This window comes from Silurus meridionalis, chromosome 4 (assembly GCF_014805685.1).
Source record: "Silurus meridionalis isolate SWU-2019-XX chromosome 4, ASM1480568v1, whole genome shotgun sequence".
NCBI lineage: Eukaryota > Metazoa > Chordata > Actinopteri > Siluriformes > Siluridae > Silurus > Silurus meridionalis.
In genome coordinates, this window is record NC_060887.1 from 15,947,354 (window position 1) to 15,961,603 (window position 14,250).

The 14,250-nt window shown below is 35.8% G+C and overlaps 1 protein-coding gene across 1 annotated transcript; it reads left to right on the top strand.

Moving 5' to 3' along the window:
* The first annotated feature begins 4,151 nt into the window (after positions 1–4,151).
* Positions 4,152–13,687, top strand: LOC124385308 (complement C1r subcomponent-like). The gene is made up of 13 exons (XM_046848558.1): positions 4,152–4,304; positions 5,304–5,505; positions 6,174–6,348; positions 6,609–6,746; positions 8,053–8,255; positions 8,938–9,085; positions 9,532–9,650; positions 9,821–9,899; positions 10,154–10,288; positions 10,499–10,567; positions 12,646–12,845; positions 12,930–13,144; positions 13,235–13,687. Exons 1-13 carry the CDS (start codon positions 4,279–4,281, stop codon positions 13,590–13,592), a joined length of 2,067 nt encoding a protein of 688 aa, XP_046704514.1. The 5' UTR covers positions 4,152–4,278; the 3' UTR covers positions 13,593–13,687.
* The last annotated feature ends 563 nt before the right edge of the window (positions 13,688–14,250 follow it).

The window sequence follows — 14,250 nt, forward strand, 5'->3', positions numbered from 1 at the left end:
TTTATACACATAAAATGCAAGTGAATAGGTACAGTTTTCATGTTTAAAAAAATAACAAAAACAAGCTTAATTGTAAGCGATAAGATTCTTGTAGTTTAATAAATGTCTTCTGAAGCAATTTAGTTGATTTTTGGGTCAGAACAGAAACATTCCTCTAAAATATACTTCTACTAACTTTATGATCAGGATAAATTAACTGCACGTGTGAACCACTATGACTGTATATCTACATGCATATAGTCTTCATATCTCTGCTGAAAAAAGTGTTATAAAAACTTGATTCAACAAAAAAGTGAAATTTAATGGGAAATATCAATTATAGGTGAACAATTCCTTATCTACCAACATATTTGAATATAAAATAAAAACAATAGTTAGAAATGCATAACTTGTTTTACCCACACAAGGTTACTGGAGTGCAACTCTCTACTCTGCCTGCGGGTGGGTCATACACCCCAGGGAATTCACTTGAAAACAAACACGATTCTCCTCCGGTAAAGACATTGCTAGAAAGCAAACAAGGACTGGTTGAAAGCTGTGTGAGAGAGAGTTAAGCCGCATGTCCACGAGCTTCTCAAGATACCTCTGATTGGTTTTTAGAAAGGGATAGACCATCTGAATCTGACCCTTGTGGACAGTGGCGAGCCAACCGCAGAAGTGAACGGTTTAAGAGCCCGGTGTGGCCAGCCGTGGCATCTTTGGAGCCAGCATCATCCTGTGCCTTCATGAGTAATACAGATAAGAACACACGTAAACCTACCCGGGTAGTGAAAAGAACATACTCTACGAAACACACACACATCAAGAACTTCCATGGACTCTTTCTTTATTTTAGGTTTTATTTTGAGTTTATTGTGCGCTGTGCACTCAGGAAACCGGCTTAGGTGGACAGAGAATGTAAATAACTGCCATTTATTCTGTATAATAAATTTTTTCAAATTTCCCTGTTTTGTGTTGTCTGTTCTCTGATGACCGTTTACTATTTCAGGCTCCATAGTCGTATCTAGAGCTTCTGATACTAGCCCAGCTTTAATTTTCTAATACTTAAATTATGTATTAGTTACATTAACCTAAGACAAAGGTTACACTTACTTTAAGGACATCTGTATTTGTTTCCACAGGCTAAAGTTAATACAGCAAATGGATATGTGTTAGTAGTAGTACAGACAATTGTTGTAACAAAATTAGTTTATCTAATGATATCAGGATGTAACTGGCTTTTCCAATGGGATGATTTTTACCACAAAATGCAGAGATTTAAATATACAGTATATTAGTTTTAATGTAGATGTGGTATGAAGTGAAACTTGTTCTGTTGTCATTTCTTTAAAATTATATAAATTAATTTAGTTTTATTTATATTTATATATATTTAGAAGCTTTAAAACGACATTCAGAAAGAAAAATGGAAAACACAGAATGTCAGAGGAAATTATCGTTAGCCAATGGGGTCCTGGTGGAAATTGGGCTACTGCTGGCCAAAGGAGGACAATTAGAGGAGGAAGATGTCTACAGACATGGCAGAAAAAGAAGTGGAGGAGAGTCAAGGTTAGGGTTGGCTTTTTAAATGTTTGCACTATGACTGGTAAAGGAAGAGAGGTAGCTTATATGATGGAGAGGAGAAAGGTAGATATGTTGTGTGTTCAGGAGACCAAGTGGAAAGGGAGTGCGGCCAGGAACATTGGAGGTGGATTTCTTTCATGGTGTTGATGGAAGGAGAAATGGTGTAAGGGTGATCCTGAAGGAAGAGTTTAGTAAGAGTGTAGTGGAGGTGAAGAGAGTTTCTGATAGAGTGATGAACATGAAGCTGGGAGTTGAAGGAGTGATGATAAATGTCATCAGTGCTTATGTGCCACAAGTGGGTTGTGAGATGGAGAAGGAAAAATTCTGGAGTGAGTTAGATGAAGTGGTAGATGGTGTACCTAGAAATGAACAATTGGTGAATGGGGCAGACTTTAATGGGCATGTAGGTGAAGGGAACAGGGCTGGTGAGGAGGTGATGGGTGGGTATGGATTTAAGGAGAGGAATGTGGAAGGGCAGAGGGCGGTAGATTTTGCTAAAAGGATGGAAATAGCAGTGGTAAATACTTATTTTAAGAAGAAGGAGGATCATAGGGTGACGTATAAGATTGGAGGAAGGTGCACAGAGGTGGACTATGTTCTATGTAGGAGATGCAACTTGTGGGGGGGTTGGAGACTTTAAGGTGTTGACAGTGGACATATATAAAATACTTTTATTGTTTTTTTTTATTGTGTTAAATACATTTTATATAGTGGGTACTTTGATCTTCATTCTCGTTCTACTGTAAGGTTTGAAATATATATTTTGGTTTAAATTAAATATATTTTCGATTTTAAAAATATATTTTATTTAACATCACCGCATACAATATATATTTAATGTATATTTGACATATATTTTGCCAACATTTATTTTTTAATTTTTTTACTGTATGGGAATTGTTGTGTGTTTGTGTTCCTAAGTCACAGTGACTCCCAAAGGAGAGGTCAATCAGTCATTTATAGCTAAATAAATTACAAATATTTTTTCATCTGCCAAAGTGTCCCTTATCTGAAACATTAATCCCATAAACAGTGGTGCTGTCACTTGTGTGAGAATGTCAAACTCTAAAAATGCATGAAAATGGCATGAAATGGTAAATGGCCTGTATTTACAGACTGTGTTACTGATGTTTGCATAGATAAACAATACTGAAAAGATAATTTTAGATCTGGGAAAAGCTGGGGAATGAGATGACCAGCAAAATAGCACCAAATATTCCCCCTTTTATAACTTTTTCCAATAGAACAGAAGTGTGTGATTGGTTAGCAATAGGGGATTACTTGACTCAGGTGAGATACAGTTGAGGAGCTGTTTTAAGTTATTACTGCCACATCCCCACTTAGTACACATTAAATTATATTTCCCAAGTATTCACATGCTTTTTAAATTTAGTGTTATTTCTCAACCCCATATATTGACCAATCAGGAGCAACTCTTCAACCACTCTAAACTACAAAGTGTGTGTGTGTGTGTGTGTGTGTGTGTGTGTGTGTGTGTGTGTGTGTGTGTGTGTGTGTGTGTTAGTTTTACTCTTTTTATAGTACTGAAACAAGTTTTTCTTGTCACATAATTGCAGCTATAAACAGTCATTCACTCACCAGCTTTTTTTTAAAGGTAATAAAAATGCAGCTTGTCATGTAACTGTACATTTCTCCAGCACGGGAATTAAAGGGTATATGGACAAGAAGGTATTTAATGACTCAACAGCACTACGTAGAATGTCAGCTGTTTTACTGTTTTAATAGGAATACTGAACACATAAGCTTTAGAAGTTTATTTGTGGCTCATATTATGTTCATTGTCTGTTCCGCTTTAAGGAAATCTCGCATACATTTATATAAAACAATCATGCAGCAGACTGTAAACTGCACAGAACAACAATACACTTCTTCTTAATAACAATACTTATTTAATCTGAATGATTCTGAGAATTCTATGCAGTTTAATTTGTGAGTTCAAACAACATTAATTAATTATTTACTCATGTTTACACACATACATGCAAACACACACACACACACACACACACACACACACACACACACACACACACACACACACACACACACACACACACACACACACACACACACACACACACACACACAAGCACATTTTGTTTTTAGATTTTAAGAATTAAAATCTTGAGCCTAAAGCTGAGTATAATTTGTTTATTTATAGATATCTAGAGACTTGTATTATTATAATTATAATAATTTTATTTTACAGATTAAAAATGCATTTTACAGATTAAATATTCAATCTTTTTCATTATCTTTTTTGAACTTACACACACACACACACACACACACACACACACACACTCGTATACATAAATATAGTGTTTAATTTAATAAATGTTTTGTATTAGCACACACACTGGTGGAACTGAAGCAACATTTTGGATTTTGACCTTAAACACAACATGAGTTACGAGAAATGTTGGCACCTCCTGTCCGTTTCTCTCTCTCTCTCTCTCTCTCTCTCTCTCTCTCTCTCTCTCTCTCTCTCTCTCTGTCTCTCTCTCTCTCTCTCTCTCTATATCTATCTATCTGTCTATCTATCTATCTATCTCTATCTGTCCCTTTGTAGCCATCTGTCTCACTCTTTCTATCCATCTCTCTTATTCTTTCGCCAAATTAAACAAACCTGATTTTCTGTGACTTTGTCCTTCCACATTGCATTACTCATTTGAAAACACAGTTGGTAAAGCAATGGCCAGATTACAGCTAATACTCAGGTAAGAATAGAAAATTTGGATTGTTTGTGTTTTTTTATTATTATTTTTCTGATATGAAATCTATGAGCAATTAAATAATGTATATGCAAACAAGTCATAATAAGTGGCAGGAAATCTTCTGTTAAGTTGATCTCTTTTTAGGGATACTGAGACAACTGACTATATGCCGAATAACAACACATCATGTATTAATGCATTCATCACTCGTGGTGCAATTCATGAATAGAATGACTCAAATAAATAAATTTTTTAATGTAAATTTTTACTTTTCATTTGTACTTTTTTGGGAGGGTAAAAGCTTTCGCATGTTTTCTCTGAGACACATGAATTAATTTTAAATGCTGCGTGTGCTGCTTTACAGATCAACATGACACAGAAAGCCGTCCTCCCCTAAAGGAACTCAGACTCAGACTCAGACAGAAGTTTCTACTTCTGGCTTATACAAAGGGAAAATGCTTACCATATATATATCATTTTGGGGCTCTTCTTTATGTTAATGAGCAGAACAATTAAGAAAGTGTGAGTTATTCCACGTTGATGACATACAGCTGTGCATACACACACACACAATTTTTTTTCTTATGTGTAATGGTGTTTCTTGTGCAAAAGTATGAAACTCATCTATGCATATTTAAAAAGCTTAGTAGTGTGTTGATAACACATGCAGTGAGCCACCAATCAGGGTAGAGCGCATGCTCTGTTTTGAACTTGTTTTGATTGCCACTTGGCAGTGGCAGATTTAGGCATTGGCGACATTCGCAGCCGCCCAGTGTAGCATCTTGCCAGGGGGCAGCACGGGGCGTTCACGAAAAAAACCAAATCGATCTTTTTTTTTTTTTTTTGCTCATTTGCATGCTTTTCACTTAAACTGAGTTGATTAAACAACAGTCTTGTGATACAAATGATAAGACATTTTAGCCATAATAAATCATAGTACTTGGATACAAAGTACAATTTTATTTTACTTCTGTGCTAATTATCGATTTCTTGTCCCTGCAGTGTGTTGTGTATGTGTGTGAGCGTGTGTGTGTGTAAGGTATCGATGCATGGTCAGATTCAGTCTCCTCTGTATCCAAAGCCTTACCCTTCCAATGTCCATCAGCAGTGGGATCTGGAAGTTCCAAATGGTTATCAACTTCAAATCACATTTAATTACATGGACATAGAACCCTCACTTAACTGCTACTATGACTCTCTCATGGTTAGTGTGGAGCTTCATCATCATCATCATCATCACCATCAACACAATTTCAATATAATTATTATAACCATTTTTATTACCATTTTCATCACAATGATCCTTGTCATCATCAACACATTCATTATCATCATCATCACCACCATAATTAGTATCACCATAATAACTTCACCATTGTTGCCATCTTCATCAACATCATTGTCATTATCATCATCACCATTATCATTTATATAATTATCTACCGGCTAATATGATTGAATGAAAAGATAATTTGAGGCCATTTCTGTGATGGTCTTATCATAAATGTAAAGTTTTGTATTCTACAGTCAATAAGTTCAATTAAGTACATTTTTTATATTTACACAGGGAATAACAGCACGTCTTGTATTTTAAGATTAATTTTTTATGCTGTAGTCCAGCTGTTAGCTGTGGGCACAATAAAGCCATGTGAAATTAAATAAAGTTAACTAAATTGTAGATTTTATTGCATTTTTAATTTACTAATTTAATTTGTTGAATTAAAAACCTAACCACAATTAAGGCTGTGCCTTTACAGTGTGAAATCCTCACTATGTGATTGACTCTGAACACAGTCCTAATTTTTAACTCTGTAAATGGTGTAGTTTGATCTTTATGAGTGTGATTCTCTTTGTTCTCTTGTTATCATTAAGGTTCTGCATGGTAAGAAACTTTTGGGAAAGTTCTGTGGCAAGAATTCCACAGATCCACATCACCCTGGCAGCAAGCCCATTTTGTCTCCAAGCAACCGTCTACAGCTGCTTTTTATGGCTGATGAATCAAACACAGAAAAACATGTCGGGTTCTCTGCTTTTTACCAGGCTGTTGGTAAGATAAACAGAGTTAGTTTTGCCTGGTTACTTGACAATAGTAATGCAAACAATGCTAAACAATCATAATTTGTTAACAATTATTTCTCTTACAAGCTCTTAATAATTCACAACTGTTCTTACTTCCACTTGTACTAACATCTATGCTGGCTCTTTAGTGGCTCACGCTTTACTGGCTCACACCTGTACTGACACTCATCTGTACTCAAATCTATAATGACTGTATAATATATAATGTGTTTGTTGTTTGATTCTTAGACATAGATGAATGCTCATCTCATGACTTAGACAATTCCGAATCACGCTGCACTCAGATCTGCCTCAACACTCTGGGCTCGTATCTGTGTACCTGTTACCATGGTTACCAGCTACGGGCAGATCAGCGTACCTGTGTGTGTAAGTGTACACACCAACAATGCACACACACACACACACACACACACACACACACACACACACACACACAAAATGGCAATGCACATGCTCCTTTACACACAGAAAAATCAGAAGCTTCCTATCACTCTCTCCATAACTGAAGATTAGATCCTGGATCATGCCTCAGAACCAGGCTACAGTTGATTGTTTTGTCCTCTGTGTATGTGTTCTTTCACACTCCACAATAGCAGGACATGGGTGGTGGTACAGGTCTACTTTTGTTTCAGAGATGGTGCTTCAACTCTTGTTCTGTCTCACCTTAACATCTCATTTTTTGAATTCCATGCTATGTCAGCAACATATTTAATTAGCCTTCTTTTAATCATCTACAACAATCCAGACCATTAGGAGTCACTTAATCTTCTCAGAGACTTCAACCCCCTGAAAAACCTATCTGATAAACCCATCCTACTGTACCTGACATCAACAATTTATACCCTCTATTACATTGTTCCTTTGTCTGATGCTTTCTCCACCATACCTTAATCATACCTACCTTTCCAAACCCTGTCTCCCTTTCCTTTTTTTCTTTTTTTCCCTCTGGAATTAGCCACCAACCCTTTCATTTCGAATTCTTATAAACCTAGTAAGTATTGGCTGATGGATATGTTGAACAATGGAAAATAGACAATTAAAAAAAGAAAAATTAAATTCTGATACTGATGTCCTCTCTTGCTCCCCTTTTTGACATGATAGCTGCTAGGGCCTAACTATAAAAAATAAGAGAATATCAGAATAACTAGACAACAACGCTATCACTTTTAACCTGTTGCCTCCTCCTTTAACAACCTTTCTGATTGCTGGCAAATTATACACCTTTAACTGATCCCACCATTATTTAAGGTACAAGAAATGAATTCATCAAGACTCTTGTTCTTGTGCCTAGTTGGTGAAATTAACTTTATCCCAATATATGAACACCTGAGTCACAGGCTTTAAACGAAAAATAAAGAATAAGACCAGGAAAGTAGTTTTTTCATACATACCCCCAACAGGGTTTTTTGACTGATGGTATTCTTAGTTTCTCGCCTGAACGAACATGGGGACGTATTTATTGATACAGACCTTTTACAGCACTTCTGTAAGTCTCTCTTCATATATCAAATGACAAAAATGGAAATGTAATACACACACATACACACACACACAAAGAAAAACTTTTAAAGGTTTCTTAATGTTTTATGACTATACAGTAGGCATAGCTATTCATACTGGTCCATTATATATATCTGTTTGATTCTGTGGTGTTGTTTCCTCTTTGTGCTAGTGGGCTGTGGTGGAGATGTTTTTACAGAACCTGAGGGATTTCTTTCCAGTCCTGGATACCCAAAAGCTGCTCCTCTTGGCATGACCTGCTTGTATAATATCTCTGTTCAGCCTGGGTTTCAGATAACTCTTAACTTTAGCAACAATTTCCACATTGAGCAGATTGATGCACAGGAACCATCATGCTTGTTCCATTGGCTACAGGTATCACATTATTACAATTAATCCATTTCACACATTTATACTGAAATCACTATGAGTAAATCATATTCAATCTAATGGCTTAGTAAGAAATTAAATGTAATGTTATTGAGAACACAGAAAGCAAAAACTCCTCCATTTGAAAACATATGGTTATGAATATAATCATGTTCTTTGTTTTAACACACGGATACTCATCTTGTCTAATAACATCTAACACTAAATCACATGGAGACTACTTACCAGTCCTTTTTGAACCTTATCACATAGTTTACAAACAGGCATGCAAGGATTGATGTAAATGTAAATGTAAATGTAAATGATTGAGTGTTAAAGATCAAAGATTTGTGGGAAATTTTACTAATGGGTCTACTTTATTTCAGTGAGCAGTGCCAGGATAAAGGTGGAGAATTAAAAGTTAAAAGAGAGAGAGAGCGAGAGAGAGAGAGAGAGAGAGAGAGAGAGAGAGAGAGAGAGAGAGAGAGAGAGAGAGAAAGATAGTGGTATTTGGAGGGGCTCTGCACTCTCTTTGCTAAGAGCTCTTGTCTGCACTCTAGTCTTTTGCTAAGCACACCATCCATCTTATGGCTTACAGACTTTCTAAAAACTTCTACATAAAATGTTTTTTAATTACTATTTCTGTTACTCAACTATCTGTTTTCTATCCTCGATTTTCTGTCTTTAGGTGTCTGTCCCTGATGAAGCTCCAAAAAAACTTTGTGGAGATAAAAGTCCTGGAATCATACACACTGGTTCACACACTGTAGAGCTTAAATTTCACACTGATAAACATGGACAGAGTGGAGGATTTAGCCTTCACTACACAACCCAAAGTAAGCAAGAATCACCTCGTGATGTAGAGGTTAGCTAGAGTTTCACTGTACAATTCCATTCCTTGCTGATACACCAGAGAGTGCAGTTTAACAGTGTGTTTAGTGTGTGTTTTTGTGTAATACACATGAATATTATCAACTCATTAATAAAATAAATCGATGTGCAGGTGAATGTCGCCTCTGGAGTTTTTTAGCTCACTTCACTGACATAAAAAAAACTTTAAACTGTATGTGTTCATTATTCACAACTCAAATAATAAAGAAACAAACACACTTGTGCAACACAAATCCATGCTGGAACCCAACATTCAAGAACATTTAAAGATGAAGTTATGGTAAAGCGAGAGAAGCATAACGTACTTAATCTGTGTGTGCGTGTGTGTGTGTGTGTGTGTGTGTGTGTGTGTGTGTGTGTGTGTGTGTGTGTCTATAAAACCCTTCTGTAGGAATGGAGTGTAAAATCAAAGGAGGAATACTCAATGGCCGAATCACTCCCAACTTCCCAAAATATTCTTACAGAGATTACATTCAAGTCCTCTGTGACACTGGATACAAACTCATGATGGTGAAATTTTATTGCTGTTTATTCTTTCTATTTCATTTTGTGTGTGATTTTTTTTTTATTATTAATTCATTCATTCATTTAATATTTAATTGCAAAAATCTATTGTTTTCTTCTATTAAAAAATAAATTTATATTTATAAGTTTATATTTTAAAAAAATTTGTGTTTCAGGGAGAAGAGGAAATTAAAAGTTATAAATCGATGTGCCTGGAGAATGGAAAGTGGCATTTACCTTTACCTGAGTGCAGGAGTGAGTCAACACTCACTTTATTAATATAGTTTTTATATTTATTATAATTTTATTACAGTGGGAGACAATATTTAGTTCAACACAACAGAAGTGGTGTTTATGAATATGATGTTAGAGTTTGTTCCTCCACCAGGAATGTTCTATTAATTAACACATAAAAACATTTCAATTAAGTTTTCTGAGCAAAACAAAAATGTAAGTTAAAAAAAAATCATGCTAATCATTTTTTGCAAATGTTATTCTTTCTGTTGCAGTTATTGATTGTGGAGAACCAAATCATTTACTGAACGGTGGATTTAAATATCTGTCTGGTTCTAAAAACGAGTACATGTCTGTCATTCAGTATCACTGCAATGAACCCTTCTATGCCTTCACAGACACTAACAATGGTAAGTCAGTGTAAGTTAAGTTAGAATCTTCTTTTATAATAATAATAATAATAATAATAATAATAATAATAATAATAATAATATATAAAAGGATTTCTGTTAAGGCTCAAATTAAATTGATTAGAAAAGTATTAAATGTGTAAACATTTAAACTGAATAGTAGTTGATTGAAAACTGTCCCTCATTATCTCCAATTTATATCATTTTTAGTAAATCTCACCTGTGAGGCAGATCGAAAATGGAATGGACATAACAATGATATACTGCATTGTTTCCCAGGTAACGTTTAGAGAAATTGTTTGTGTTTTGTATATTGTATAGCAATATTTTCTGTGATCTGGTTGACATGTGGATGTCACTGCATGGCCATCTCCACTAAAGAGAACCTGGCTGGAGGTAAAGAAATGTAGATGTAACCTTGCTGTTGTAACTTTTCAAATGTTGCTCTATAGTATCTTTGGCTACGGAGAGATTTTGGATCTTCTGTCTTGTGTCTGAATGTGCAGTGGGTGCTATAGTGGTTGGGTGGAGAGGTTTAGATCTGTCAGCAGTTTCTGAAAAATTAAGTTCAATCCTTATTCTGCTGTTGACTGGACACAAAGATTTATTATTTTAAATATTTATTGCACTTATTAATTTCATAGATAATAGTCTACAACTCCAGTTCCCCCCCCAAAAAACCCACTTTGTAAAATGTAAATAAAAATAGAATACAAATGATTTACAAATCTTGCAAAACTTTTTGAAGACAATAGAACATAAAAAAACCCCAAGGAAATGTACCATGCTAAGGAAAAAACAGGGTCATTTTGAATTTGTTGGCTGCAACACGTCTGAAAAAAGTTGGGACAGAGCAACAAAAGGCTGGAAATATAAGTGTTACTAAAAAGAAACAACTGGAGGAACATTTGGCAAAAATCAATATTGAATGCTTTTGATCTTTGGGCACTTTGGCAGCAATGCATTAAAAACAAGTATGAATCTGTTAAAGAATCACTGTATGGGCACAAATAACCTCCAGAAATCATTGTCAGTTAAGAAAGTTTACTGTGTCATTAAAAATGCAGGTTAAAAAATAAAGAAGCCATATGTGAAAATGATGGTCTAGTGGTTAGGATGTGGCGCTCTCACCGCTGCAGCCCGGGTTCGATCCCCAGTCAGGGAACCAACCACAGCCATTAGGGCTGCACAAGCCAGTGCACTCTTAGTGCCGGTCCCAAGCCTGGATAAATGGGGATTGTTGCGTTAGGAAGGGCATCCAGCATAAAAACATGTGCCAAAACGAACATATGGATCATGAATACAGATGATCCGCTGTGGCGACTCCCCAATGGGATAAGCTGAAAGAAAGTTTTTTATGTGAATATGATACAGAAACACCGCCATCCTTTCTGAGCTAAAGGCCATTTTAAATAGACTGAGGCAAAGTGGAAAACTGGTCTGTGGTCTGATAAAACAAATTTTTTAATTATTTATGGAAACCATGGATGATGCATTCTCCAGACTAAAGAGAAAAGGGACCAGGTTTGTTATTTACATTTACAGGATTTGACAGATACCCTTATTCAAAATGACTTACATTTATCACAATCATACATCTTAACCACTAAGCTACCCCTTTCCTTTGCTATCACTTTTCAGTTCACAAACCTGCAGCTCTGAAGGTATTGGGGTGCATTAGTGCCTATGGAATTGCACATCTAGAAAGGCAACATCAATCAATACTGAAAGTTATATGCAAGCATATGCTTTCATTTATGCTTAGATAGAGATGACATCTCTTTTCAGGGAAGGCCTTTCATATTTCAGAACGACAATGCTAAATGCATACTGCATCTGTTACAACAGCATGGCTTCTTAGTAGAAGAGTCCGAAAGCTGAACTGGCCAGTCTTCAGTCCAGACATTTTATCATTTGAAAACATTTGCTTCACAGTAAACATGGCCCTGTCCCAACTTACAGGGAGATGAAGCAGCTGTCAAAAAATTACCTAACCTTCTTCTACATTTCTTAAGTTTAAACATTTAATGTGTTCTATGTTTTATGTTATATTTTAAATGAATATGAGTGTTTTTATTAACATTTTACACAGTGTCCAAAATTTTTTGGAATTCTAAAAATATAATTGAATATGAAATGTAAATTAGTAATGTTTGGCTATTAACTGTTGTAAAGTTCTGAAACAGTCTCTGCCTTGACTCAAGAAAAAGTTACATACAGTAAATAGTCGACTACTTTTATAAATTACTAGTCAGCTAGTCAGCATGTAATAGTGTGTAACCCCTATAGTGTAGTAGTAATGCATTTTTATTTTTTGGTTGTCTAATAAATAATGTGTGTGTATGTGTGTGTGTCAGTGTGTGGGCGTCCTATAGTGGATATTGCTGGTGGTCGTGGCCGGGTTTTAGGAGGACAACAAGCAGTAGACAACTCATTTCCCTGGCAGGTGTTTCTACAAGCTGGAGGAAGAGGAGGAGCGATTGTGATTGGGGAAAAATGGCTCCTCACTGCCGCTCACAATTTCAACAAAGAAAAGCTGTCTAAGGATGAATTAAAGGTAGCATTACCCATCAGCTTTAACTCTTAATAGTGATATATTTTTATTTTAGTATTTAAACATACTTTTATTGATGTTTTTCAGGCATATGTTGGAAGCAACAAAGTGAGCGACTATTTTAAAAGCGACACACAATTTGAATCACTTCCTATTGAGTCATTTCACATCCATCCAGGATATAAAAGCCCAGATTACAATAATGATATTGCGTTAATTAAGCTGGCATCATCCCTTACCTTTAATGCAGGTGTAATGCCAGTCTGTCTTCCTGCACAGGACTCTGAGCTTGAGAAATCTGGGTAACAACATTTTAACACGTGCAAATATCCTTGTTTGATTTTGAGAGAAACATTATGATGATGCAGCATTTTCTACTGTTTCTGCTTCAGATGGGTCTCTGGATTTGGAATGACTGAGACATACCACACTGCTAATCATCTCAGGTACATCGCTCTTCCCATTGTGGAGCAAGAAGTGTGTCACTTGTCTTTTGAGGAGGTGAAAAAGACAGTAAGTGATGTGTCCACTCTGACGGAGAACATGTTCTGTGCTGGACTTCCTGAAGGAGGGAAGGACACCTGTCAAGGAGACAGTGGCTCTGGTTTTGTCATGAAAAAGAATGATGTGTTTTACGCAGCAGGAATCGTTAGCTGGGGAGTCGACTGTGGAAGAGCAGGAAGATATGGCGTATACACACGTGTAGCTCGATATGCAAAATGGATCCAGAAAATCATGGAAGAAAACTAGAAGAAAATAGCACAAACTACTTATGTTTGGGCTGATTTAAAAAATATATGGTTGCTCTGCAAAGTGGAAAAATAAAGATAAATATTTTACCATCACAAGCTGTTTTTATTTCAATGTTATTATAATAGCCCTTACTGCCTGCATAAAAAAAAAAAAAACCTATGTGATATTTTATTTAGCATGCTTTGCATGTGTCAGGTCACATTGCAGGTCGAAATCTCTTTTCCAGCAAATAATGTGACTCCACATGGCCACTACCAACTCCACTTTCTATACTCTACAGTGCACACAATTGCCTAGTTACAGAGTGAGCACAGTTGTGTTAATAACACATACAAATACACAAACATGCATTCAGGACTCATGAAGTATACGGTATATGTATAATACACATACAAGTGCATCTCAATAAATTAGAATATCATTAAACAGTTGTTTTATTTTAGTTATTCATTACAAAAAGTGAAGCTTGTATATTATATAGATTCATCAATCTTCATCATTCATCGTGGTGTCACACTCTAATTAGCTAATTAACTCAAAACACCTGCAAAGGTTTTCTAAACCTTTAAATGCTGCTGACTTGACAGTTGTCCAGAAGACCATCATTGACACCCTGCACATGGAGGGTAAGGCACAAAAGGTCATCGCTAAAGAA

Coding starts and splice junctions, on each gene's coding strand:
- LOC124385308 (XM_046848558.1), top strand. CDS start 4,279: ATGGCCAGATTACAGCTAATACTCAG. Junction 9,086..9,531: donor CCTTCACTACACAACCCAAA/GTAAGCAAGAAT, acceptor ACCCTTCTGTAG/GAATGGAGTGTAAAATCAAA. Junction 9,900..10,153: donor ACCTTTACCTGAGTGCAGGA/GTGAGTCAACAC, acceptor TTTCTGTTGCAG/TTATTGATTGTGGAGAACCA.